Raw genomic sequence first — 27,500 nt, 5'->3', positions numbered from 1 at the left:
CTCTGAGGCAATGAGGTGAGAGCTGTGACAATGAGGCAGTGAGGTGAGCGCTGCTACATTGAGGCAATGAGGCTGCGAGGTCAGCGCTGCGACTCTGAGGCAGTGAGGTGAGAGCTGTGACTGTTGCAGGACCGACACTAGCAGTGACGCCGAAACAGGAAGTGAAGTGCTGTGTGTATGAGTCTCACTTTATAGTCTGGAGGAAGCGCACTCTGTCGTTTATCTCATCTGGAATTTTACTCAGAATCTGTTTCAGTGCTCGGGCTTTATCATTCAGATCCTGAAACTCCTGTTCTGGCCTCTCGATCAGATACTCTGGGGAAAACACACACGCACACACACACGTAAGTAAAACAAAACCCCTTTAACACAAAACACATTTTTGTGTATTTATATTCATAAGCATATGATTTACATAAGACACACTACAGACATGCCCCCGAATGTCCGTTATTTACACAACACACACATCATACACACTTCATTAAGAGCTGATTGCTGTTAAACATTCACTCCACACATCATTTAAATGAATCTACAGACACCACTGACACAAATCACCATCTAATTTCACATCAAACAGACTCCTTGCTCCACGAGCTGCTGTGTGAACACACTCCTACCTTCTACATCATCTGCAGCCATGCGCAGTAACGACTCTGTGAAATTAATCTCCATGTTTTTCTTCTCAAGGATCTTTATGATGATTTCCTGAGTGAGACCCGGGTTCTCTTTCTCTGCCTTAAACACAAAACACCAGAGGTTTAATCCTGCACTGGGCTCAGACGGAGCATCACACACACACACACAAGCTTTCAGAAAGAGGCTGTCATCTCAACATACTATTACTTTCGCTGAATATACATCTAATTTACATAAAACACACTCCAATTAAAACATGCCTTAAGGAGAACATGTATATAAAAAAGCCTGTTATCCAGATCACCATAAAATATTTGTTAATCTGATCACACTTCCTTGTTAGTGGGACAACGAGCAAACTGAACGTGTCCTTCTGCTTCACTGAGTCACCGAGAAGAAGGTTTTGGTATAAAATCCATGTGTGATCAAACATACTTTAATAAAAGCTGCACGCAGAGTCTGAGCTGCTGACAGGTTTATTCTCTCCAGCTGTGTCAGAAAAACACCACACACACACACAGGAAGTGTTAATCATGTACATCAGCATCCAGCTGCTATAAAGTGAATGATCAACTTCTCTGTGGACTTTGCGGTGAAATTACCTCGTTGAAGACAGGATACATGACGGCGTATAACGTCATCGATACCATCGAACTCGTCTCAGCTTCATTCTTCATCTCTTCCATTGTCATCCTCAATACAGCCACAACCGCATGGGAGAAAAGACCAACCGTGACTGGAGGAGGTGGTGAAGGATCAGTGCTGAAGTTTCAGGACAGAATGACATACACACACACACACACACACACACACACACACACCCTTCCTGAGGTTAAAATGGGTGTGTTAGATACGAACAAACCACCCAGAGAAAAATAAACACTGGTCTAGACCACAGGGATAAAAATAGCATGGTGTTATTAAGCGTGTGATTAGACCTGTAATAAGACTGTAATAAATATGTTATAAACGCATTACACTTATTATAACACACCCACATCCATCTCAATAATAAAGTGCTCCTTCACTGTGTAACAAACAGAGTGATACTGAACACTATGTTCACTACAGTGCACTGTGTAAGTAATAAAGTACAACACGAACTTTAATGAGGTTTTTTCTCACACACACGACACAAACTAGCCTTAGCATTTAGCAGCTAGCGTCCAGCATAAAGGACACAGAAACGACGGCGTTCTGGACCACAGAAAACCCCAAAGCACATCGACATCGACAAATACCTTTAAACACCGTTCATGTGAAACCCAGAGCGAGATTAAACCGCACTATCCGACGCTCAGAGCGCGAACTCCGCTCATGGAGCCACTAGCTGCTCCGCTACACAAGGCGGAAGTGTTCCGCACCAGCTGCGTATGTGATGACCACTTCCGCCTAGCAACCAATCAGGAGAAGGCATGAAAGCCTTGCTGCCTGGAAGACTTCAGTGCTGTAGATGGAGTCAGATCAGTGTTTAGTGTTAAACTACCACACATCATGTCAGAGGTGTTTAGTGTTAAACTACCACACATCATGTCCGGGGTGTTTAGTGTTAAACTACCACACATCATGTCAGAGATGTTTAGTGTTAATCTACCACATATCATGTCAGAGATGTTTAGTGTTAATCTACCACACATCATGTCAGGGGTGTTTAGTGTTAAACTACCACACATCATGTAAGAAGTGTTTAGTGTTAAACTACCACACATCATGTCCGGGGTGTTTAGTGTTAAACTACCACACATCATGTCAGAGATGTTTAGTGTTAATCTACCACATATCATGTCAGGGGTGTTTAGTGTTAAACTACCACTCATCATGTCAGGGGTGTTTAGTGTTAAACTACCACACATCATGTCAGAGATGTTTAGTGTTAATCTACCACACATCATGTAAGAAGTGTTTAGTGTTAAACTACCACACATGTAAGAAGTGTTTAGTGTTAAACTACCACACATCATGTCAGGGGTGTTAATTTGTTAAACTACCACACATCATGTCAGAGGTGTTTAGTGTTAAACTACCACACATCATGTCAGAGGTGTTTAGTGTTAAACTACCACACATCATGTCAGAGGTGTTTAGTGTTAAACTACCACACATCATGTCAGAGGTGTTTAGTGTTAAACTACCACACATCATGTCAGAGATGTTTAGTGTTAATCTACCACATATCATGTCAGGGGTGTTTAGTGTTAAACTACCACATATTATGTCAGAGATGTTTAGTGTTAATCTACCACACATCATGTAAGAAGTGTTTAGTGTTAAACTACCACACATCATGTAAGAAGTGTTTAGTGTTAAACTACCACACATCATGTCAGGGGTGTTAATTTGTTAAACTACCACACATCATGTCAGAGGTGTTTAGTGTTAAACTACCACACATCATGTCAGAGGTGTTTAGTGGTAAACTACCACACATCATGTCAGGGGTGTTTAGTGTTAAACTACCACACATCATGTCAGAGTTGTTTAGTGTTAAACTATCACACATCATGTCAGGGGTGTTTAGTGTTAAACTACCACACATCATGTAAGAAGTGATTAGTGTTAATCTACCACACATCAGGTTATACTGTATTCATCAAATCTGAGGTGCATGTTAATGACAAAGTGTCCAGAAGTGTTAAGTGCTTCAGAGTTCAGTTCAATAATCCACACGAGGTTCTGGTTTAGATCAACAAAAATAATAATGTAGTCAATATAAATAATCAATAAAAAGTTATAAATAACGTGTTTCCATGGAACTGTTTTTGTTTATTATGTAATAAAAGTGTAATGTTGTGTTTTTAAATCTCTACACTTGATGTGTTTGTGTTTCACTGTTGTGTTTCATAATGAAGGTGGAGCTGTGTGACTGAACACACACTGTTGTGTTCAATAATGAAGGTGGATCTGTGTGACTGAACACACACTGATGTTTAATAATGAAGGTGGAGCTGTGTGACTGAACACACAATGTTGTTTAATAATGAGGGTGGAGCTGTGTGACTGAACACACACTGTTGTGTTTAATAATGAAGGTGGAGCGGTGTGACTGAACACACACTGTTGTGTTTAATAATGAAGGTGGAGCTGTGTGACTGAACACACACTGTTGTGTTTAATAATGAAGGTGGAGCGGTGTGACTGAACACACACTATTGTGTTTAATAATGAAGGTGGAGCTGTGTGACTGAACACACACTGATGTTTAATAATGAAGGTGGAGCTTCATTATAACAGTTTACACTACATTATAACTTCAGACCTGCTCAGATAATTAAGGTTAATTAAGGTAAATTTAAATTCCATTTCTGTGTCATTTTATCCCGAGGAGATGCAAATAAACGCGGGAACAAAACTCAAAATAAAACACACAGAAAAAAGTAATGTTGGAATTTACAGCATTAAAAAATCATCACCATGTCTCAACACCTTCAGTATTTGTTTCTATGAAGCTTCTTTTGAGGAACAGCATGCTGAAGCTCCTCAGATAAACACATTAAACATGGCAAGAACAATAATCAGTTCAGACAACTTATCATTCTGAGTTCTTTATCATCACCAAAATCTCCATTTTATCCATCTCCCCCATTCAGCATTCTCCTCCAGATTCTCAATTTTGTCCATCTCCATCATCCTGTGCAAGTTCTTCAAATCCTTCATCTTCTCTCTTCTCCTCACCTCCTCCGTCTCTTTCATTACATTGTCTGTTACATTAACATTCTGCTGGACTTCTTGCTTTAGCTGGGTCATGTTCTGCTTCCCTGTGAGGTTCTGCTGTGCGTTCATGGACCTGCAGGTCTCCCCCACGACTCTGAGACAGGTAGTGGAGATGTCTCTGGAAAGCTTCTGTATATGGTTTCTCAGTGAGGAGATCTCCATCTTCAGCTCTTCATTGGCCTGGAGGAGAATCTTCTGCATCACATGCAAGTCCTCCATCATGATAAAGTTTTTCTCCCAACGTAATCCTTCTCCACTATCACAGGGACAAGGAGAAGATCCTGCTGAGAAACACAAAGAGCATGCTTGTTACTGGCACCAACACCTGATGCCCTACACTGTGCATCTCTGATAATGAATGTTCTAGAGGTCTTCAGGTTCAATCACATGTTCCTGATGGGCTCCTATGTGGAATTTGATTCTTTTTTCAGTTGACTTGTTTAACTGAATCAAACCTTCTGAATTATTTGATACAACCCTGAGCAGCGACACTCTCCACCATTCAGAATTAAGCCACACCCACTTTTACATTAATGAAGCATTTGTACACTGACCTAAATGAACTTATATGGTGTCTGTCGACTAAGAAATTAATCATTTTCCACCTGTGAGGAATATTTATGTGAACATTTATTACTAACTTGATTCAGCATGTTTTGTGAATTTGTGCGAGTCATTTAAATCAAACTGTATTTCCAGGTAACTCAAATGAGTCACTTTAAATTAAAGAATCATTTGCGAATAAATGCACAAATCATTGACAGGTAATTTGGGTTGCTGAATTGGTTTCTTGTTCAAAATGCACCAAAGTGACTTGATTCATTTCATCACTGATCACTTGAATAAATCATATGGAATTAATTACTAGCCTGTGAGTCGTGTGTGTTTTCATGAATGACTCTTTAGTGAATCATGCACTTTAGACTTGTAATAAACTTCTGTGGCAAAGGCAGGACTTTTAAAAACAGAGTGTCCTTTTTTTATAAAAAATATCAAACATTTAGCATATATAACATAAAACATCTCTGTATTAAGTTCATTTATTATGCTGATTATTCACTGATCAGTACAAAATGTTCAGTCTGCATTAGTGTGGAAGTCAAACACAGTGAAATCTGACTCACGTTCCTGCTGATCTCCTTCTGTGATGTCATTATAGAAGAAATCAGAATAATCCTCATAATTAGAAGTCAATCCTTTCCTGCTGAGCTGCGAGAACAACCAGAGGAGGAACAGAGCTTTACACACACACATGCTATACACTCACAGCTCTCAGATCTAACACACCTTTTAAATTTACCCACAGTGCCTCTGTGCAGCATGGACACAGTGTCCAATGGCCTTTTAAACCGGACGTGGGTTTGGAGGAGGCTCCTGTGTGTGTGTGTGTGTGTGTGTGTGTGTGTGTGTGTGTGTGTGTGTGTGTGTGTGTGTGTGTGTGTGTGTGTGTGTGTGTGTGTGTGTATGTGTAATAAGAGAGAGCCTTAGGGGGGTTCCCTCTGCATTTCCTCTGCAGGATCATCCTAAAGGTGGAGAGAGAGACAGACAGACAGACAGACAGACAGACAGACAGACAGACACACAGAGAGAGAGAGAGAGAGAGAGAGAGAGAGAGAGAGAGAGAGAGAGAGAGAGAGAGAGAGAGAGAAACATGAGCCTTGTTGTCTTCACAGGTTCAGGTTTGTCAGTGTCGCCGTTCATCACCATGGCACATTTATTTAGCACATACACAACACCACTGAGGCTGGATAAGGTGCACTTTTAATAAACAACTCACTACCCTGACTCACAAACACTTTGAGATCAGCAGAGAGAAAGAGAGAGAGAGAGAGAGAGAGAGAGAGAGAGAGAGAGAGAGAGAGAGAGAGAGAGTGAATACTCCCTCTAGTGTTCATATCTTTGTTACAGTTTGGTTCGACATGTTGCCCAAAACATTGGTGTGATTGCCAAACAGAATTTAAAGGTTTGTGATTTAAAGGTTTGTCATTCAGAGGGAGCTCTAAAAGGGTTTAGTAGACTACAGACAGAGACTAGACTACAGACTGAGACTAGACTACAGACTGAGACTAGACTACAGACAGAGACTAGACTACTGACTGAGACTAGACTACAGACAGAGACTAGACTACAGACTGAGACTAGACTACAGACAGAGACTAGACTACTGACTGAGACTAGACTACAGACAGAGACTAGACTACAGACTGAGACTAGACTACAGACTGAGACTAGACTACAGACAGAGACTAGACTACTGACTGAGACTAGACTACAGACAGAGACTAGACTACAGACAGAGACTAGACTACAGACTGATACTAGACTACAGACAGAGACTAGACTACAGTCAGAGACTAGACTACAGACAGAGACTAGACTACAGACAGAGACTAGACTACAGACAGAGTTTAAACTAAACCTATTTGTGACAGGAAAAAAAACTTTAGCTAGGAAAAGACCCACTCAGGAAAGGAGCACTGAGAAAGGAGACATGAGGCTGCAGACACCTTTCTAGAGTTAGAACCTAAAGAACCTTATGAATGATGGATCAAGGATCTGTGCTGATGACACAGAGAGCCAAATGAAAAAGGATGACTAAATTCTCTCTGCAGGAGGACATGTGTGAATTTCATTAGGAAGCTAAAGATCAGAGGTCAGAACTCCACCCGTATCACTGACACCTGTCTCTCTCTCCACTTCCTCTTGGCAGGAAATCTGCATGAAGCACTCATTACATCATCAAACGCTCACATAAGCAATCTGCTGCACACGAGAAAGTGACCGAGATCATGTTCACTCCATTTACCTGTCTGTCTCTCTGTCTGTTTGTCCATCTGTCTCTTTGGGATCATGTTTACTCTGTGTACCTGTCTAACATAATCTCTACTTTCATCTGCCACAAATACATTGAGCAGGGTTTCAGATTCACTCTAACTACGCGTGTGTGTGTATGATGTGGTGAAGTCTCCAGTGTGAATTTTGTGTGTGTGTGTGATGTGGTAGAGTCTCCAGTGTGAATTGTGTGTGTGTGTGTGTGTGTGTGTGTGTGTATGTGTGATGTGGTGAAGGAGTCTCCAGTGTGAGATGTGTGTGGGTGTGTGTATGATGTGGTGTAACAGTCTCACAGTGTGTATGTGTGTGTGTGTGTGTGTGTGTGTGTGTGTGTGTGTGTGTGGTTTCTCACTAACATGTAGGACAAACGGAGACTTGACTCCTTCCTGATGGATTCGTTTAATTATTCTCAGAATAACGACATATTCTCACGCGAGGTGGCGCTGTGTTCTCGCGGTATTTAGCGGGATTTTGAATTTAAACAGAGTTGACGTTATTTCCGTCTCGCTTGTACACGATTTCCGGAACGCAGTTTCCGTCAGGAGTTCATTTACTAGCCGGTTTTATTCTCCTACACTGAGCTTGTAAAATGTCTTCGGATGTTTTATCCCCGAGTGAGTCGGTGTCGGCTCCCGGCGGAACCGCGGGCTTCGTGATCGGAGACTCGGTTTATTCCGGAGTTTTGTTGGCTATAGACAGCTCTGTGGTGCCGGAGGAGAAGCGCACAGACACCCCGTCTATGAGGGACGGGCTGGAGCTGCACATCGAGACCGAGCTGAGGATCCTGGGCTGTGAACTCATCCAGTCCGCTGGGATCCTCCTGAGACTCCCTCAGGTTACAGCTTTACTGTGATGTCTCTAACTGTGTCCTGTCTTTATTAAACACCCTACAAATACTGCTCATAGCTCAGCTAGCGTACGGCTAGCATACGGCTAACAACAGCTAACATACGGCTAATGTACAGCTAACGTACAGCTAGCATACGGCTAACAACAGCTAACGTACAGCTAGCATATAGCTAACCAGCCTTCCTTGGTGTTTTCATTTTAAAGTGCTGTTACTCCTCAGTGACGTGATTAGTGCCAACATTCTCTGGTCTTCGTTATTGTTGTTTTATTTCTGAGTTCGGGTTAAAACCTTTGAAACACCTCCCAGCCTCAGATCCCAATGAGACCTGGTTTCTTTTTCCTTCTCCAGGTTGCAATGGCCACAGGACAGGTTCTCTTCCAGCGCTTCTTTTACTCCAAATCTTTCATCAAACACAACTTTGAGGTAAATCAGATTCTGTAATGACGTCATAACTCTAACTCACTGTGCTAATGACTCTGAAGTAAGTGTGTGTGTCTGTGTGTGTGTCTCAGATCGTGGCCATGGCATGTCTGAATCTGGCCTCTAAGATAGAGGAATGTCCCAGGAGGGTGCGTGATGTCATCAATGTGTTCCATCACCTGAAGGAGGGAGTAGGGAAGAGGTAGCTTCATAATCACCATCATCACCACCACACTGCTTAGCTGTATTGTCACTGTGAACACTGAGGGGTTACTGTGTAATGTGTGTGTGTGTGTGTGTGTGTGTGTGTGTGTGTGTGTGTCAGGAGTGCTCCACTGTTCCTTGATCAGAATTACATCAACACCAAAAACCAGGTGATTAAATCTGAGCGTCGTGTGCTGAAGGAGCTCGGCTTCTGCGTCCATGTCAAACACCCGCACAAGGTAAAGAGACAAGGTTTACACCGGCTAACACAGCTGGAACCTTCAGTACTGCTCCAGTTACTTATGTGTATGTGTGTGTGTGTGTGTGTGTGTGTGTGTGTAGATGATCGTGATGTACCTGCAGGTGCTGGAGTGTGAGAAGAATCAGATCCTGGTGCAGACAGCCTGGTGGGTGGAGTTGTGTAATTACACCTTTATTAACACCTCAATGTGGCTTTTACTCACTTATTAAGACTGTGTGATTAAAGACGGTCGTAAATAAACACACACACACACCAACAGTCATGCTAAGTTTAGCGTGTCTGAAAGCACGACTGCTGCGAGTCCAAGGTCTAGAGTGTGGGTGATGGGAAAGAGGGTGGGGCTTCAAGATACGGGGTCAGTTAATACGGAAGAGTTCAAAACATTTGTGTGTGGAATGGATCATGTCCCAGTTTAGCGTGGAGATAAATACAGCGTAGCGTATACAGACAGGTCTGGTGTACTGTACGTGATGTTCAGGAGTGTGTTGGTGCTGCTTTACAGGAACTACATGAATGATGCGCTCAGGACCGACGTGTTTGTGAGGTTTGAACCAGAGACCATTGCCTGTGCCTGTATCTACCTGGCTGCTCGTACTCTACAGGTGAGCACACGCCACTACTTGCTGTTTAGAAACCCAGCTCCCTCTGATAGATGTCATCACTCAGTAGAGAAAAGACTGAACTAATTAAAGTAACGTGTGTGTGTGTGTGTGTTCAGATTCCTCTCCCCACCAGGCCACACTGGTTCCTCCTGTTTGGAGCTTCAGAATCAGATATCGGAGAAATCTGTATCAGCACACTGAAGCTGTACACCAGGAGAAAGGTACATAATTAATCATTTATTCACCTTTTGAAGTTATTCAGTAATATTTCCACTACAAAATCGGTGTGAACAAAATCTAGACATTTATGTATAAACTAACTAAACCAACAGGCACAGGAAAACACTCAGGGGGAAAAATAAAATGCACAAATACAAAACAGGATGCAATGAAAACCAGGTAAGAAGAGACGAGGTGTATATGGGGAAGATGATTAGTAAGACATCCAGAAGAGGTGGGAAAGGGATAAGTGGTCTGGTGGGGCAAACATACGTGAGAACACAAAACAGAATGTAAACAAAGTCCATGACACACTCTTATCTGTGCTACGGTTAGGGGGCGGAGTTTCAGTGAGAGGAACTCGGCCACTCCCACTAAGAGATTTGAATCTGAGCTGCGTGTATATTGAAAAGAATAGAGGGAGTTTGAATATATAAGAGGGTGTGAATACTTTTGCACATGATCATCCAATCAGTTTTCTGTGAAATTCATCAGTTTATAAACATGATGTTCATTTATGTAGAATAATGAATAATAAACTGGACTGTTAGGGGTGGAAATGAGAAGCTCCCAGGGATCAGCTGCTGCTGTGGTGCTCATGAGTAAAAACACATCCAGGCGTTCAGTGACGTCATGTAGTTTTCTACAGAATGTTCATGAAGACAAACACACACTTCACTGTCCAGAAAATACACACACATTTTATTAAATGAATAACTCTGTGTGTCACAGCCGGACGTTGCACAGTTGGAGAAGGTGTTGGAGAAGAAGAAGATGTGTCTGGAGGAGGAGAAGCTGAAGGGAAAGTGTGTGAACTACAGCATCACTCCAGCTCTCCACCACACCAGTACCTTCTCTCCTGCTTCCAAACCTGGTGCGTGTCTGTGTGTGCAATGAGTATTATGGGTTACACTGTGTGTGTGTTTAGTCCTGATGTATTTTATTTGTATAGCACCGTGTGTGTGTGCGTGCGTGTGTGTGAGGTAATAAACACATTCTCCTGTGCTCAGGTTCTCCCAGGGAGGTGAAGACTGCAGAAAATGGTAAACAAGCGAGAGAGGAGAAAGAGGAGAGACCCCTGAACTCCAACAGCATTATCCCAAGGTGTGTGTGGGGGGTGTGTGTGTGTGTGTGGGGTGTGTGTGTGAAGAGGTTCATGGTGATAGTATGTTTGTTTTATTTTTTTCCTCAAAGTGCGAAAACGGATGATAGTGGAGTCTTGCTGAATGGTCACACTACCTCAAGGAGGCGCTCTGCATCCCCCTCTCCCCACACCCGGTGAGTCTGTTACCATGGACATGAGTGGGTGTGGTTATCGTTCATTAACACATGACTTGTTATTTCTTCCTCAGTCGGAGTCGCTCAGGAACCTACAGCTCTCCCAGCAGCCACAGTTCGTCACCACAGCAACACAGAACCCGGAGGTCACCACAAGTTAGGAGGGATAAGAGTCGCCATGGAGACAGGCGAAGACGGTCCCGCAGCGACTCACTGAACCGTCACCGTGACGACGGGAAACGCAAGCAGGAGCACTGGGAGAGGAGAGAGCGGGAGCGGTCACATGATCGTGGGCGGTCGTGTGATTACGGGGGTAAACATGAGAGCAGAACACATTCAGCACACTCTCGCCATCGTAGGTGAACTTCCTGTCTGACTCTGTGGCCAGAGAGGATGCTGATTGGTTATGTCAGAGATCCAGTGAGAATGTAGAGGAGGCTACAGCTATGGCACATGCAGGACGTTAGCCAACGATTTCTCTGCCTCATAGATTACTGGCTAACATTTAGCTACGTGCTTAACTTCTAGCTGTCTGGCGTACTGCACAGAGCCAGGAAACATGAGAGGATACAAAGCCTGAACAAATGTACAGTGAGTTACACTATGTGAAAAAGATACAGAACTCCACCTCTTTAGCATTCTCACTGGTTGGTGCACATAGTCAGTTACAATCCTTTCTGCCCTGAGGCTGGGTCTGGGGTCTGGTGGGCGGAGCTCCAGTTTTAGCTTTGGGTCTGTTACACAGCCACACAGAGGAAGGTGAGAACTTGGATTGGAGTGATGGGAAAGCAGGAGGCGGGGCTTGTTCACTACAGAGCTTCACATTGAAGAGCTGAGAAATATCAGTGCCTTTTGATGCCCTTTTTTATCAGACTTGAATAATGCAGGTATGTGTATCAGGGAAATGCACGTGTGTGCACATTAGTGTGTGTGAGAGGGGTGCGTGCGTGTGAGAGGGGTGCGCGTGTGGGAGAGGCGGGTGCGTGTGTGTGTGTGTGAGTGAGCTGCACGTGTGATGGCACACAGCTGGATTTCTGTGCTCTGTCCCACTCACTGCCTCTCTTAGCTGAGTTCTTATTTTTAAATGCTTTTAATAAATGCTTTTCACTAATACTCTCTGTGCAGTGTTTTGGTTCTCTGTCAGTTTTCTTGTGTAAATATGATGATGATCACTCTGTGTGTGTGGCTGCGATCCTGCGGATGTGAGTGTAGGACTTCCTGAGCGTCACGCTGCCATGGTGAGACACTCCGCGTGGCAGCACACACTCCTCCGTCAGCATGTTCTTGTCTGGGTCCCAGCACAGAACTGTGGCGATGACATTGTTCTTGTCATCCCTCCCCCCGGTGATGAAGAGTTTATTACAGCACGCTGAAAGACCACAACTTGCCCGCTCACTGCCCAGTTGTGTGACCAACGTCCACACATCTGTACCTGGACTATAGCTGAACAAGGCCTTCATCGCACCACCTACACACACACACACACACACACACACTGGAGTCAGAGAGACCAGTTTGTAGTCTGAGAGCATCTGGGATAGCGAGAGGACTACATTTAGATGGGTATAGGGCAGAGACAGGAAGAGAGACAGACAGACAGGCACAGGCACGAGGAAGGAGGGAGAAAGAGAGGTGTGTGTAAGGAAATTAGGGTGTGAGAGACAGATGGGTAAGGAAAAGAGACATGGCCTATGAAGAAAGCTAGAGAATAGAGAACAACGGGTGTGTAAGGGAGTGAGTGTGAGATGTTTAGAAGCAAATTTCCGTTACCTACAATGTAGATGGAGTGCCTGAAAGTAACGGCGTTGGTGCATTTAGCTTCGATGGGCATTGGACTTTTTAATGTCCATTTATTCGTCACTGCTTCAAAACACTGCAGGCTGTTGGTGGCCAGTTTTCCGTTTGGTCCACCACCGATGACGTAGATGCAGTTACCATAACTGGCAGCAGAAAACGAGCTGACGGCGATGAGCAGAGGAGCTGCCTGAGGGACAAGAAGGAACACACCGACATATAAATGACCTTGTTTGTGTAACAGTACTGAATCGTTACACACAGCTCTAATTCACCTCTGCCCAGCTGTTGTGAAAGGGGTCGTATGCCTCCACACTGCTGAGTCTCTGAACACCGTCGAACCCCCCCATCACATACACCTTCCCTCCTGCCACCGCCATCTTGTGTCTCCAGCGCCCTGTGGTCAGGTACTCCACCTGGATCCACTTATTCAGTGAAGCATTGTACTTCCACACGTCGTGCTGTGTCTCTTTACCACCTGACACACACACACACACACACACACACACACACACTGGATGTGTTACATTTACAAACACTCAGTGGGTTTTATTGGAGCATATCATTTCCTTTCTGTTCCCGCACCAGAGAGGTACACTTCATTTCGAAACGTGATGCAGGCAAACTCCACCCATTTCCTGGCTTCGCTCTCTGACTCTGTGTCAGTGCCGGGAAGTTTGGACACCTCCAGGCGACTCCGCCGCAGGGGGTCCAGACACGTCACCTCCGAAACAAACTTCTCATCTTTAGTGCAGCCCCCGATGATCACAAACACCTCCGACTGGTACTGATGGAGGCGGGGCTTAGTGCGCTCTGAAATCACCTGTACACACACCTCAGGCTCATAATGATGGGAGTTGAGCTTAGCAGGCTACAAAAACCCCAAGTACACAAACATGGTTCCAACCCATATGCAGTAATGACACTTCTATCAGACCCTACAGTTTGTGAACATTATTATTGTGTGTTTATAAACCCCACCTCACTCCCAGACAGGTGATAAGCTCGAGCCTCCTGTAGAAATGGGAAAACCTCAGTGCAGGAACGGATCATGTGGTCGCTCTCCACCTTCTCCAGGAAGTAGCAGGGTTCTAGTAGAGGTAGCCTCACGTGAGCGAGAATTCTAGCCAGGGATGGCAGGCGCTCGACATGATGCGCCTTCACCCAGCGCATGACCGCCTCGTACACACACTCCTCATCGTTCACAGCCAGCTCGTCTCTCCGCAACAGCTCAACCAGCACGTCTAACGGCAGCTCAAGCATCTCATCATGCTTCACCACATCCCCAAAGTTCTGCACAATGTACTCCTGTACTCGGGCCTTCAGCTCCACTAGAGAGTGTGTGTCAGCCAGACGCAGAATCCCAACACAGTTCTCTGGGTGGAGCGACTTGGCCAGGAAACACGCACATGCCTCCATCACCCGTGGGAACTGCAGCCCACCAGAGAGGGTTTCAGTTAATAATTAATAGCAATACGTATCAATATATAAAATATTGAAAAATTAAACCACTAACTTGCTAGGCTAACTTTTGCTACAATAATTACTCACTCGCTATAACACTCAATATAGTAATCACAAACCAGCCATGATTACCATTGATCACCATGGTAATCATACACTAGTAATTACTCACTCACTGTAATAATCAGACTCAGTATAATAATCACACATTATACGGAGTGTGATTATTACAGTGAGTGTGTGATTAGTAATGCAAATGTGTGATTATACGGAGTGTGATTATTATACTAATCACACATTTGCATTACTGATCACACGCTTGCATTACTAATATATTTATTTATTACTATACCGTGTGTGAGATTATTATAGTGAGTGTGTGATTAGTAATGCAAATGTGTGATTATACTGAGTGTGATTATTATACTAATCACACATTTGCATTACTGATCACACACGCACTATAATAATCACACACGGTATAGTAATAAAGCAAACAATATAATCACACAATATAATCACACAAATAACAGTATAATAATCACACACTATAATTATAGTGTGTGATTATTATAGTGAGTGTGTGATTATTATACTGTTATTATTAGTGTGATTATTATAGTGTGTGATTATCACACACTCACTATAATAATCACACACTCACTATAATAATCACACACTCGCTATAATAATCACACACTCACTATAATAATCACGCACTCGCTATAATAAATCACACATTCACTATAATAATCACACACTCACTAATCACACACTCACTATAATAATCACACACTCACTATAATAAACACTCACTATAATAATCACACATTCACTATAATAATCACACACTCACTATAAAAATCACACACTCGCTATAATAATCACACACTCGCTATAATAATCACACACTCGCTATAATAATCACACACTCATTATAATAATCACACACTCGCTATAATAAACACTCACTATAATAATCACACACTCGCTATAATAATCACACACTCGCTATAATAATCACACTCACTATAATAATCACACACTCAGTATAATAATCACACTCACTATAATAATCACACAATCAGTATAATAATCACACACTCACTATAATAAACACTCACTATAATAATCACACATTCGCTATAATAATCACACACTCACTATAATAATCACACACTCGCTATAATAATCACACACTCGCTATAATAAACACTCACTATAATAATCACACACTATAATAATCACACACTCGCTATAATAATCACACACTATAATAATCACACATTATGATAATCACACACTCGCTATAATAAACACTCACTATAATAATCACACACTCGCTATAATAAACACTCACTATAATAATCACACACTCGCTATAATAAACACTCACTATAATAATCACACAATCGCTATAATAAACACTCACTATAATAATCACACACTCTATAATAAACACTCACTATAATAATCACACACTCACTATAATAAACACTCACTATAATAATCACACACTCACTATAATAATCACACACTCACTATAATAATCACACAATCGCTATAATAATCACACACTCGCTATAATAAACACTCACTATAATAATCACACACTCGCTATAATAATCACACACTCGCTATAATAATCACACTCACTATAATAATCACACACTCAGTATAATAATCACACTCACTATAATACTAATCACACATTTGCATTACTGATCACACACGCACTATAATAATCACACACGGTATAGTAATAAAGCAAACAATATAATCACACAATATAATCACACAAATAACAGTATAATAATCACACACTATAATTATAGTGTGTGATTATTATAGTGAGTGTGTGATTATTATACTGTTATTATTAGTGTGATTATTATAGTGAATGTGTGAATATTATAGTGTGTGATTATCACACACTCACTATAATAATCACACACTCACTATAATAATCACACACACGCTATAATAATCACACACTCACTATAATAATCACGCACTCACTATAATAATCACACACTCGCTATAATAAATCACACATTCACTATAATAATCACACACTCACTAATCACACACTCACTATAATAATCACACACTCACTATAATAAACACTCACTATAATAATCACACATTCACTATAATAATCACACACTCACTATAAAAATCACACACTCGCTATAATAATCACACACTCGCTATAATAATCACACACTCGCTATAATAATCACACACTCATTATAATAATCACACACTCGCTATAATAAACACTCACTATAATAATCACACACTCGCTATAATAATCACACACTCGCTATAATAATCACACTCACTATAATAATCACACACTCAGTATAATAATCACACTCACTATAATAATCACACAATCAGTATAATAATCACACACTCACTATAATAAACACTCACTATAATAATCACACATTCGCTATAATAATCACACACTCACTATAATAATCACACACTCGCTATAATAATCACACACTCGCTATAATAAACACTCACTATAATAATCACACACTATAATAATCACACACTCGCTATAATAATCACACACTATAATAATCACACATTATGATAATCACACACTCGCTATAATAAACACTCACTATAATAATCACACACTCGCTATAATAAACACTCACTATAATAATCACACACTCGCTATAATAAACACTCACTATAATAATCACACAATCGCTATAATAAACACTCACTATAATAATCACACACTCTATAATAAACACTCACTATAATAATCACACACTCACTATAATAAACACTCACTATAATAATCACACACTCACTATAATAATCACACACTCACTATAATAATCACACAATCGCTATAATAATCACACACTCGCTATAATAATCACACACTCGCTATAATAAACACTCACTATAATAATCACACACTCGCTATAATAATCACACACTCGCTATAATAATCACACTCACTATAATAATCACACACTCAGTATAATAATCACACTCACTATAATACTAATCACACATTTGCATTACTGATCACACACGCACTATAATAATCACACACGGTATAGTAATAAAGCAAACAATATAATCACACAATATAATCACACAAATAACAGTATAATAATCACACACTATAATTATAGTGTGTGATTATTATAGTGAGTGTGTGATTATTATACTGTTATTATTAGTGTGATTATTATAGTGAATGTGTGAATATTATAGTGTGTGATTATCACACACTCACTATAATAATCACACACTCACTATAATAATCACACACACGCTATAATAATCACACACTCACTATAATAATCACGCACTCACTATAATAATCACACACTCGCTATAATAAATCACACATTCACTATAATAATCACACACTCACTAATCACACACTCACTATAATAATCACACACTCACTATAATAAACACTCACTATAATAATCACACATTCACTATAATAATCACACACTCACTATAAAAATCACACACTCGCTATAATAATCACACACTCGCTATAATAATCACACACTCGCTATAATAATCACACACTCGCTATAATAATCACACACTCATTATAATAATCACACACTCGCTATAATAATCACACACTCGCTATAATAATCACACACTCGCTATAATAATCACACTCACTATAATAATCACACAATCAGTATAATAATCACACACTCACTATAATAAACACTCACTATAATAATCACACATTCGCTATAATAATCACACACTCGCTATAATAATCACACTCACTATAATAATCACACACTCACTATAATAAACACTCACTATAATAATCACACATTCGCTATAATAATCACACACTCACTATAATAATCACACACTCGCTATAATAATCACACACTCGCTATAATAAACACTCACTATAATAATCACACACTATAATAATCACACAATCGCTATAATAAACACTCACTATAATAATCACACACTCGCTATAATAAACACTCACTATAATAATCACACAATCGCTATAATAAACACTCACTATAATAATCACACACTCGCTATAATAAACACTCACTATAATAATCACACACTCGCTATAATAAACACTCACTATAATAATCACACACTCGCTATAATAAACACTCACTATAATAATCACACAATCGCTATAATAAACACTCACTATAATAATCACACACTCTATAATAAACACTCACTATAATAATCACACACTCACTATAATAAACACTCACAACAATAATCACACACTCACTATAATAATCACACAATCGCTATAATAAACACTCACTATAATAATCACACACTCACTATAATAATCACACACTCGCTATAATAAACACTCACTATAATAATCACAATCGCTATAATAAACACTCACTATAATAATCACACACTCACTATAATAAACACTCACTATAATAATCACACACTATAATAAACACTCACTATAATAATCACACACTCACTATAATAAACACTCACTATAATAATCACACACTCACTATAATAAACACTCACTATAATAATCACACACTCACTATAATAATCACACACCTGAAAGAGACTGGCTGCCTCCAGAGTTTTCTGGACGTTGTCTTTGCTAATGTGTACTTTACTAGTGTATGTGTAGTCCAGCAGCATCCTCATGTCCTCTGCATTGATTCCCTGAATATTCACACACTGTTCATATCTCTCTCGCAGGTCCGTACAGAACATCGCTCTGAAAACCAGAACACACACTTAACTCACAAAAACATAACTCACACACATCAGATTGTCTACTGATTCATTTAGATCTATTACATTTATGGTGGATATCCAGAGCGACTTCCATGTATCTCATTCATACAATGAGATTTAAGGGGCTTCCCTGCACTATTAGACTGATCTCTGATTCTGTACGTGTAAATAAGTGCATTACATATCTAGTGAAAGCAGAAACATTGGGGTCACCACAGCTTGTTGTGGTAGGAAAAAAATAGAGCTCCACATTTGTGTTAACTTTGTAGAAGATTATAATAAAATCCTGCTTATCTCATTAGAAGTGTTCTGTCTGTTTACACTGGTCCTCCATAATCTTCTGAATGAGTCACTGAGCCACTGGTCATTGAGTCATCCTGCGACTCACCTAAAGTACAGGCTGGTGGCGGCGAGGACAGCTCTGTGGCAGGAGAACTTCTCGTCCTGGACGCTGAGGACAACATCGGTGAGGCAGTCGTCCAGACGCAGACCCTGGAGCTCAGCTTGGAGCTGCTCTGAGAGACTCGAGTCATTAAAGATCACGCTCTCGTCCTCCAGTCTCTCCTGAAGAGAGATGTTCAACAGTCCAGCAGCTCCAGGACTTTCCATGGGTGCAGGAGAGTCTGAACTTTTCTCCACAGAGTCGCTCATTGTTTCTTCAGCTGGTGCTGACAGCAGCACTAATTAGCGTGCATTACAGCGTGTAAAGGGCGCTGATGTTTTCAGCTCCTGCTCTGCTTCCTGTTCTCAGTTTAGAGATCAGGTGCAAAAACAGGAAGTTTTGAAACTTCTCAAATCTAACACAAACCACACACACACACACACACACACACACACACGTTCTTTATGCACAGCCGTCTTTTGGGAAGTTCCCTTAAACAGCGGCTGTTTATGCTACATGTCTGTACAAATAACGGTTGAATCTCATGGTTAGCTTTCGCAGATTAGCTTCTGATGTTGAAGACGAGTGTGTGATTGGCTGAAGGTGTCAGTTTTAATCAGTGTGGAATTAAATCTTTAATACGCTTCTACATGTTCCTAGTTGTCTTTACACACTCAGCCTTTACATTTACATGAGTTCTGGACTCTGATTGGTCATCAGGTGTTGATTAATTCTCTCGAACAGCAGCTCTGACTGTAGATCAGCTTTAAGTTAATGTACTCACTGTGATATGTTACGGTTACTATAGTAACAGCCCATCACAGGGATCACAGTCAGGGATCACGGTCTCATGTGTGGAAGGAGTCTCCAGTGTCAGAGCCTAACATACTGCCTCACACACACACACACACACACACACACACACACACACACACACACACACACACACACACACACACACACACACACTTACTCTCTCTCACACACACAGAGACTCTCTTACACATGCAGACACACACTTATTTACTTCTCTAACACACACAGACACGGACACACTTCACCCAGATGCAGGTCTTTATTTTAATAATAATTTATGAACAGAATGGATCTGAAATCCGTTTCATTATTTATAACAAGGCAACGTGGTGGTGTAAAGGAGAAGAACACTGATAGTCATGAGGAACCTGGTCCCTGGAACAGTCTCACTCAAACACAGTTCAGTTTAAACGGAAAGTAAGATTTCTCTACAATTACTCATAAGGAACAAGGAAGAAGTTCGATTTGCAGATTGTTAGTGATATTAGAAAATATACATGAACATAAATATAAAAAAGTGAGAAAACCCTCTTGATTCCTGCTGCTGATGGTAACATCATGTACAAACACAGTTATTAGATTCTGAACACAAGCCCATAAACAATACAGGAAAAAACCTCCACAATCTCCTCCGTACACACACAGAGACGTAGCGGACCTAAAGACCAGCATGTACTATAGAACCCAGTGAGGACACGGGGACGCTGAAGCTCTAGAACGCTCTCAATAATAATAATAATAATAATAATAATAACAACAACGTGCGCTTCCACAACGAGAGGCTTTAAAAAATTTTTAAAAATCTAAGAGAAATATTAAGGATAACACGATCAGGTGGCGTCTGATGTAACCATGGCAACAGTGAAGATGGGGAAAAAAATATCATTAAAAAAACAAAACAAGAGATTTATTACTGTCTAGATTTATAAACTGGACAGTTCATGGGTTTACTTTCTGTTAAATCACACTGTGGAGGCCTTTCTGGAATACTGAACAAAAAAGATTTTATTGGGAGGGGAAACACACACACACACACACACACACACACACACACACACACACACACACACACACACACACACACAGGAGACCGTTACACCATACACACACACACACACTCCTGGCTCTCATCAGCTGACTCTCACCTACAGGCTTTAGTCCCAAATGTAATTTTTATTTCTAGTCCAGTTCACACCCTGAGGTCTCATTCCTTCTCACAATCTCTCACACAAACACCCCCTAATACCCTGATACCCACCCCCAAAACCACCCCTGTGAACTATTATTGGTGGTGTTGTTTCTAGAAGATCTCTCGCTCCTCATCACTGCTCCAGAGAAGAACTGAAGAGTTCAAATAAAGTTTCATATGGTTTATTTTTATTCAGCTTTAACCGTTTGTGGTTTTGCTTTTGCACTCGATCACATGACCAGTAACGACTCGTTTGAGCGCCCCCTGCTGGCTGCATGTCTAAACTCACGTAGGAGTTGTGTGCCTGTATGTTGTTTATTAGTGATTATCCGGTGGTGTTTAGTTGTTAGCCTGGCTTACTGTCTCTCTCACATGCACACACTCACACACACACACTGCTGAGTCGGTCTAATAACTTTAATTAGAATCAAATATTTAGATGTGTGCATTTCCATGGCAACAAACACACACCGTGTTCACTAGAATGACGAGCAAACATCTGACCATGCAGCTGTTTGGTTGATTGTGTGCACGCACACGTACACACACACACACACACGCACACATGCACGCGCACAGACACACACACAGAGATAGACACACACATGCACTCAAACAGACACACACATGCACGCACAGACACACGCACAGACACACACAGATACACACACACTCGCACACAAACACACACACGCACGCACACATGGGGTGTGGTGTGTGTGGGCTTAGCGGTTGCTCTTCATGGCCTCCTTGGCGGCGAGGATGAGGGGGGTGAGACTGGACAGTGGTTTCGCTAGCTTCAGGAACGGGTGCTGAGGAGTTGAAGAAAATGAAATCAAAAAGAAACTAAATCAATAATAAAAATAAATAAATCTTAAAATGCTACCATCTAATCTATGTGTGTACTAGTGTGTGTGTGTGTGTGTGTGTGTGTGTGTGTGTGTGTGTGTGTAGTGACCTGCAGCAGCTCTTTGCCACTCCCTCTCTTGTCCACGTCCATCTCCAGACAGCGGTTGAGGAAATCTCTAAAGATGGGCGACAGTTTCTCAGGGTTCTGCAGCTCCGGAGTTCCATTAGTGGCGATGAGGTACAGTGCCTAGAGGAAGACCACAGTTAATGTTATAAATCTGCTGAGGTTTAGAACACACACACACACACACACACACACACACACACACACACACACAAGTTTTAACCTCTCTGTGAGAAGAAGGGAGGCGCTTTAGTGAACTGAATCATACAATCAAAACAAAAAGATCACATGACACAAGCAGCCTTCATCATTGTGTGTGTGTGAGTGTGTGTGTACCCTCAGAGGGTTCTCGTTGAGGTACGGTGGTTCTCCCTCCACCATCTCTATAGCCATGATGCCAAGAGACCAGATGTCCACTTTAGGTCCATAGGCTTTGCGGGTCACCACCTCAGGGGCCATCCAGTACGGCGTCCCCACCATCGTACTGCGCTTACTCTGCTCTGGGGTGATCTGAGCACAAAAGCCGAAATCCGCTGTGTACAAAACCACACACACACACACACACACACACACACACACACACACACACACACACACACACACACACACACACACACACACACACACACAGAGTATCTACAGGTTAGAAGGCCAGAGGTTTGCACTTACAGCATGTGACAGACTCTTTTCTCCAGAGTGATGTACAAAAGTGCTTAAATCTCCGTCAGTACATTAACTCTGAGTCACTGGGTTACAGACTTAAGACACCATGAGTCTTAAACACTGTTGAGGGTTGGCAGCGGGTAGCGTGTAGGGTTTAGGTTGTAAGGTTTAGGGTATAAGGTGTACAGTGTAGATTGGAGGGTATAGGGCTTAAGGTGTAGAGCGTAAGGTTGTAGGGTTTAAGGTAGAGTGTAGAGTATAGGGTGTAAGTTCTAATGTGTAGCGTGTAAGTTGAAGGGTGTAGTGTGTAGGGTATAGGGTGTAAGTTCTAATGTGTAGCGTGTAAGTTGAAGGGTGTAGTGTGTAGGGTATAGGGTGTACAGTATAGGGTATAGGGTGTACAGTATAGGGTATACAGTATAGGGTATAGGGTGTACAGTATAGGGTATAGGGTGCACAGTATAAAGTATAGGGTGTACAGTATAGGGTATAGTGTGTAGGGTATAGTGTGTAGGGTATAGTGTGTAGGGTATAGTGTGTAGGGTATAGAGTATAGGGGGTACAGTATATAGTGTGTAGGGTATAATGCGCAGAGTATAGTGTGTAGTGTATAGTGTGTAGGGTATAATGTGTAGGGTATAGGGTATAGTGTGTAGGGTATAGGGTGTAGGGTATAGGGTTTACAGTATATAGTGTGTAGGGTATAGGTTGTAGGGTATAGCGTACAGGGTGTACAGTATATAGTGTGTAGGGTGTAGAGTGTAGGGTATAGGGTGTAGGGTATAGGGTTTACAGTATATAGTGTGTAGGGTATAGGTTGTAGGGTATAGCGTACAGGGTGTACAGTATATAGTGTGTAGGGTGTAGAGTGTAGGGTATAGGGTGTAGAGTATAGGGTGTACAGTATAGGGTGTAGGGTATAGAGTATAGGGTGTAGAGTGTACAGTACAGGGTGTAGGGTATAGAGTATAGGGTGTACAGTATAGGGTGTAGGGTATAGAGTATAGGGTGTAGAGTGTACAGTATAGGGTGTAGGGTATAGAGTATAGGGTGTAGGGTATAGGGTGTAGGGTATAGAGTATAGGGTGTAGAGTGTACAGTATAGGGTGTAGGGTATAGAGTATAGGGTGTACAGTATAGGGTGTAGGGTATAGAGTATAGGGTGTAGAGTGTACAGTATAGGGTGTAGGGTATAGAGTATAGGGTATAGAGTATAGGGTGTAGGGTATAGAGTATAGGGTGTACAGTATAGGGTGTAGGGTATAGAGTATAGGGTGTAGAGTGTACAGTATAGGGTGTAGGGTATAGAGTATAGGGTGTACAGTATAGGGTGTAGGGTATAGAGTATAGGGTGTACAGTATAGGGTGTAGGGTATAGAGTATAGGGTGTACAGTATAGGGTGTAGGATATAGAGTATAGGGTGTAGAGTGTACAGTATAGGGTGTAGGGTATAGAGTATAGGGTGTACAGTATAGGGTGTAGGGTATAGAGTATAGGGTGTACAGTATAGGGTATAGGGTGTGCAGTATATGGTATAGGGCAGGGGTCGGCGACCCACGGCTCCGGAGCCGCAAGTGGCTCTTTTATCCCTCTGCTGCGGCTCCCTGTAGATTTGGAAAATAAATATTTAATTTAAATTTATTTTTTATTTTAGTTATTTAGTTTTTAAAAAAAAAATGTAATTCTAAGTTCTAAGATAATGATTCTCTTGTAACATTAAAATAAACCGTGTTTAATTTTTTTGTCGCTCAAAATATGCGTCATAACTGCCGACTTGTGAAATCCGACACAGAAGCAGACGCATTTTTGGTTTGCTGCAGCCGGCGAGTTAAAATGTTGCTGTCATGCAGAGCTGTCAAGTGTGACGCATTGACGTGACAGTCATCATGTCTGTCTTTTCTCACGTTCTCCCACCACATATCGTATTTCTGACACAGAAAACGGACTATTTATCATATATTTAATAAGCCGCAGCGCACAAAATGTATCAGTCCGCACCGCTGTCTCTATGGAAACGGGCAGGAAACAAGTGCATCTCAGTTCTTAGTCGTGCCTGACACTTATCAGCCAATCAAAACAAGAGGCTACACAACAGCCAATCAGAAAATAGCTATATCTGGTTAAGATTTAACGGTGTGTGTGTGTGTGTGTGTGTGTGTGTGTGTGTGTGTGTGTGTGTGTGTGTGTTTCACGCTTGCCTTGAGAGCCCTGGTCATGAATACAAAAAAATTAAATGTAGTTTACTCGGTAGCAGGTGATTCATTTCGTAAATGAACACACTACAGTTTTTTCTATGCTTTCCATAAAGGTAAAAAACGACATATGCAGCGTTCTCTTCATTCTAGATGTCAAAAGGGGTTTGTGGCTCCCTGTGTTTTTTTTCTGTTGGAAACAGGTCCTAATGGCTCTGAGTGTTTAAGGTTGCCGACCCCTGGTATAGGGTGTAGCATGTGAGGTATAGGGTGTAGGGTGTAAGGTATAGGGTGTAGCGTATAGGGTGTAACGTGTAAGGTGTAGTGTACACTCACTGAGTTTAACAGAGCCGTCCATGCCCAGCAGCACGTTGTCGCTCTTTATGTCTCTGTGGATCACTTGATGAGCGTGTAGGAACTCGAGCGCCTGCAGACACTGTATACAAAAACAGTCATTAATTACTGTGGTTTGTGTGTGTGTGTATGTGTATATGTGTGTGTATGTGTGTGCGTGTGTGTGTATGTGTGTGTGTATGTGTGCGTGTATGTGTGAGTGTATGTGTGAGTGTATGTGTGCGTGTGTGTGTGTGTGCGTGTGTGTGTGTGTGTTAGGGAAGAACAGTCCGTACCTCTCTGCAGACAGCAGCAATCTGAGCTTCATCCATACACGTCTCTGTAACCACGTCAGTCAGAGAACCACCAGCTAAATACTCCATCACCACAAACAGCTCCTCCCCCACCAGGTAACTACACACACACACACACAGTGTGTAGAGGTGTAGCACAGGTGCTGTACAGGTGTAGCACAGTTGCTGTACACATCAGTAAACTCACCTGTCTAAGAAGTTGACGATGTTGGGGTTCTTCAGCTCTTTCATCACCTGTATCTCATTAATGATCAGTTCCTTCTTTGGTTGCTTCTGCAAGTTAATCTGCTTTATAGCTACCTGGAGCACACACACACACACACCTGAAATAATATCAGCCGAAGAGATGTACTATGTAGCACTTTCAGCTAACTGCTAACTCACCTCCTGTCCTGTAGCAACATCAATGGCAGTAAACACAGTACCAGATGCACTGAGGAGACACACACACACACACACACACACACACACACACACACACACACACACACACACACACACACAGTGAGCTCAGTGATTGATTGGTCAACATGACTCAGCATACTTTTACACTTGCCTATGATCTGTAGTCCTAAAGTTGAAGGATAAATAAATAAAGTACAAGTCACCAGCAGGGGGAGCTGGAGAGTGTGTTTAGAGGCAGTACATAAAACTAACACCAACACTCACCCCTGTCCGATTTTCTCATATCGTGTGTATTTCTTCTTCGGGTCTCCGACACTCACTATTGTCCCTGAACACAGACCGAAGAGTATGAGATCAGAGCAGAGGACACACACACACACACACACACACACACACTTACATCACCACCCAAACCCAAAAATACATTGGCACCAACACACACCCAAACACACCCGCTTAAATCTCTACACAAACACACACACACCCCCCAAACACACACACACACACACAATCACAAATTCTCATCTCAGGGTCATACTCAGTTTCTCCATGATCTCCTCATCAGTCATCTTTCCCTTTCCTTTTTTCTGTTTATCTGCAGATTTGGAGACGTCTGGAGGAGGAAGCGGGTCGATCATCGATGGACGAGTGAGAACCTGCACCACACCATCACACACCACAAGAACACCACCACCACACCATCACACACCACAAGAACACCACCAAGGGTTAGAACTGGACTTGTGGTGAAACGATTATACGTGTGCACGCACACACTCAAGAACACACACGCACAAAGACGTTTTACCACATGTCGAGGCTGTGAGACACACAGGTGAACGCGTGACACTCACTGATTTGGTGTGTTCAGGTCGAGGGGCCACCACAGGGGGCGGAGCTTCATCATCATCATCATCAAAATAATCTTTACCACCACCAGGTACTGGCTCTGATCCCTTCTTCACTTGGGGAGCATCCTTATCTGAGAGTGAGACAGACAGGGAGTGAGACATCTGACCTGTGACACTGAGTGAGATAGTGAGAGTGAGACAGTCAGAGTGAGACAGTGAAAGTGAGACAGCTGATCTGTGAAGCTGAGTGAGACAATGAGAGTGAGATAGTGAGAGTGAGACAGCTGACCAGTGAAGCTGAGTGAGACAGTGAGAATAAGACAGTGA

The 27,500-nt window shown here is 41.9% G+C and overlaps 4 protein-coding genes across 12 annotated transcripts in view; 1 reads left to right on the top strand and 3 right to left on the bottom strand.

Moving 5' to 3' along the window:
* Positions 1-2,041, bottom strand: part of pdcd10b (programmed cell death 10b) — a 2,915-nt gene extending 874 nt beyond the window's left edge. Inside the window, exons 1-5 of one of the 3 annotated variants that reach the window (XM_027153687.2) lie at positions 1,884-2,041; positions 1,245-1,404; positions 1,078-1,131; positions 624-741; positions 189-315 (exon numbers count right to left, since the gene is read on the bottom strand). In XM_027153687.2, the coding sequence (XP_027009488.1) occupies positions 189-315; positions 624-741; positions 1,078-1,131; positions 1,245-1,334 (389 nt within the window). In that variant the 5' untranslated portion in view covers positions 1,335-1,404; positions 1,884-2,041. Of the gene's footprint in view, positions 1-188; positions 316-623; positions 742-1,077; positions 1,132-1,244; positions 1,405-1,883 lie in introns of those variants that run through there. The other 2 variants (XM_027153688.2, XM_047801695.1) reach the window with 2 other exon arrangements.
* Positions 2,042-7,660: 5,619 nt separating this feature from the next.
* Positions 7,661-12,133, top strand: LOC113647112 (cyclin-L1-like). Of its 2 annotated transcripts, XM_047804568.1 has the most exons (11): positions 7,663-8,020; positions 8,384-8,458; positions 8,548-8,657; positions 8,781-8,898; positions 9,002-9,066; positions 9,424-9,523; positions 9,640-9,744; positions 10,475-10,616; positions 10,753-10,846; positions 10,937-11,020; positions 11,095-12,133. In XM_047804568.1, the coding sequence occupies exons 1-11, from the start codon at positions 7,775-7,777 to the stop codon at positions 11,381-11,383; spliced, it is 1,428 nt and encodes a 475-aa protein (XP_047660524.1). In that variant the 5' UTR covers positions 7,663-7,774; the 3' UTR covers positions 11,384-12,133. The 2 variants fall into 2 exon arrangements, with proteins under 2 accessions (XP_047660495.1, XP_047660524.1); XM_047804539.1 differs by having other exon boundaries at positions 7,661-8,020; positions 10,753-11,020.
* On the bottom strand, positions 11,714-20,094 carry klhl6 (kelch-like family member 6). 2 transcript variants are annotated; one of them, XM_027153684.2, is made up of 7 exons: positions 19,443-20,083; positions 18,869-19,034; positions 13,796-14,245; positions 13,400-13,637; positions 13,090-13,292; positions 12,791-13,004; positions 11,714-12,488 (listed from the first exon to the last, which is right to left on the bottom strand). In XM_027153684.2, the coding sequence occupies exons 1-7, from the start codon at positions 19,703-19,705 to the stop codon at positions 12,190-12,192; spliced, it is 1,833 nt and encodes a 610-aa protein (XP_027009485.1). In that variant the 5' UTR covers positions 19,706-20,083; the 3' UTR covers positions 11,714-12,189. The 2 variants fall into 2 exon arrangements, with proteins under 2 accessions (XP_027009485.1, XP_047660308.1); XM_047804352.1 differs by having other exon boundaries at positions 12,335-12,488; positions 12,795-13,004; positions 19,443-20,094.
* A 402-nt stretch (positions 20,095-20,496) lies between these two features.
* pak2a (p21 protein (Cdc42/Rac)-activated kinase 2a) overlaps positions 20,497-27,500 on the bottom strand; it is a 13,948-nt gene continuing 6,944 nt past the window's right edge. For all 5 annotated transcript variants that reach the window (XM_027153715.2, XM_027153718.2, XM_027153716.2 and 2 more), the window contains 10 exons: positions 27,177-27,304; positions 26,861-26,978; positions 26,587-26,650; positions 26,302-26,350; positions 26,105-26,217; positions 25,900-26,017; positions 25,607-25,706; positions 22,751-22,947; positions 22,400-22,537; positions 20,497-22,253 (listed from right to left, as the gene is read on the bottom strand). In XM_027153715.2, the coding sequence (XP_027009516.1) occupies positions 22,167-22,253; positions 22,400-22,537; positions 22,751-22,947; positions 25,607-25,706; positions 25,900-26,017; positions 26,105-26,217; positions 26,302-26,350; positions 26,587-26,650; positions 26,861-26,978; positions 27,177-27,304 (1,112 nt within the window). In that variant the 3' untranslated portion in view covers positions 20,497-22,166. The remainder of the gene's footprint in view (positions 22,254-22,399; positions 22,538-22,750; positions 22,948-25,606; positions 25,707-25,899; positions 26,018-26,104; positions 26,218-26,301; positions 26,351-26,586; positions 26,651-26,860; positions 26,979-27,176; positions 27,305-27,500) is intronic.

The sequence above is a fragment of the Tachysurus fulvidraco genome, chromosome 1 (genome assembly GCF_022655615.1).
Source record: "Tachysurus fulvidraco isolate hzauxx_2018 chromosome 1, HZAU_PFXX_2.0, whole genome shotgun sequence".
NCBI classification, from domain to species: Eukaryota; Metazoa; Chordata; class Actinopteri; order Siluriformes; family Bagridae; genus Tachysurus; species Tachysurus fulvidraco.
This window is presented reverse-complemented; position numbering and strand designations above follow the sequence as displayed.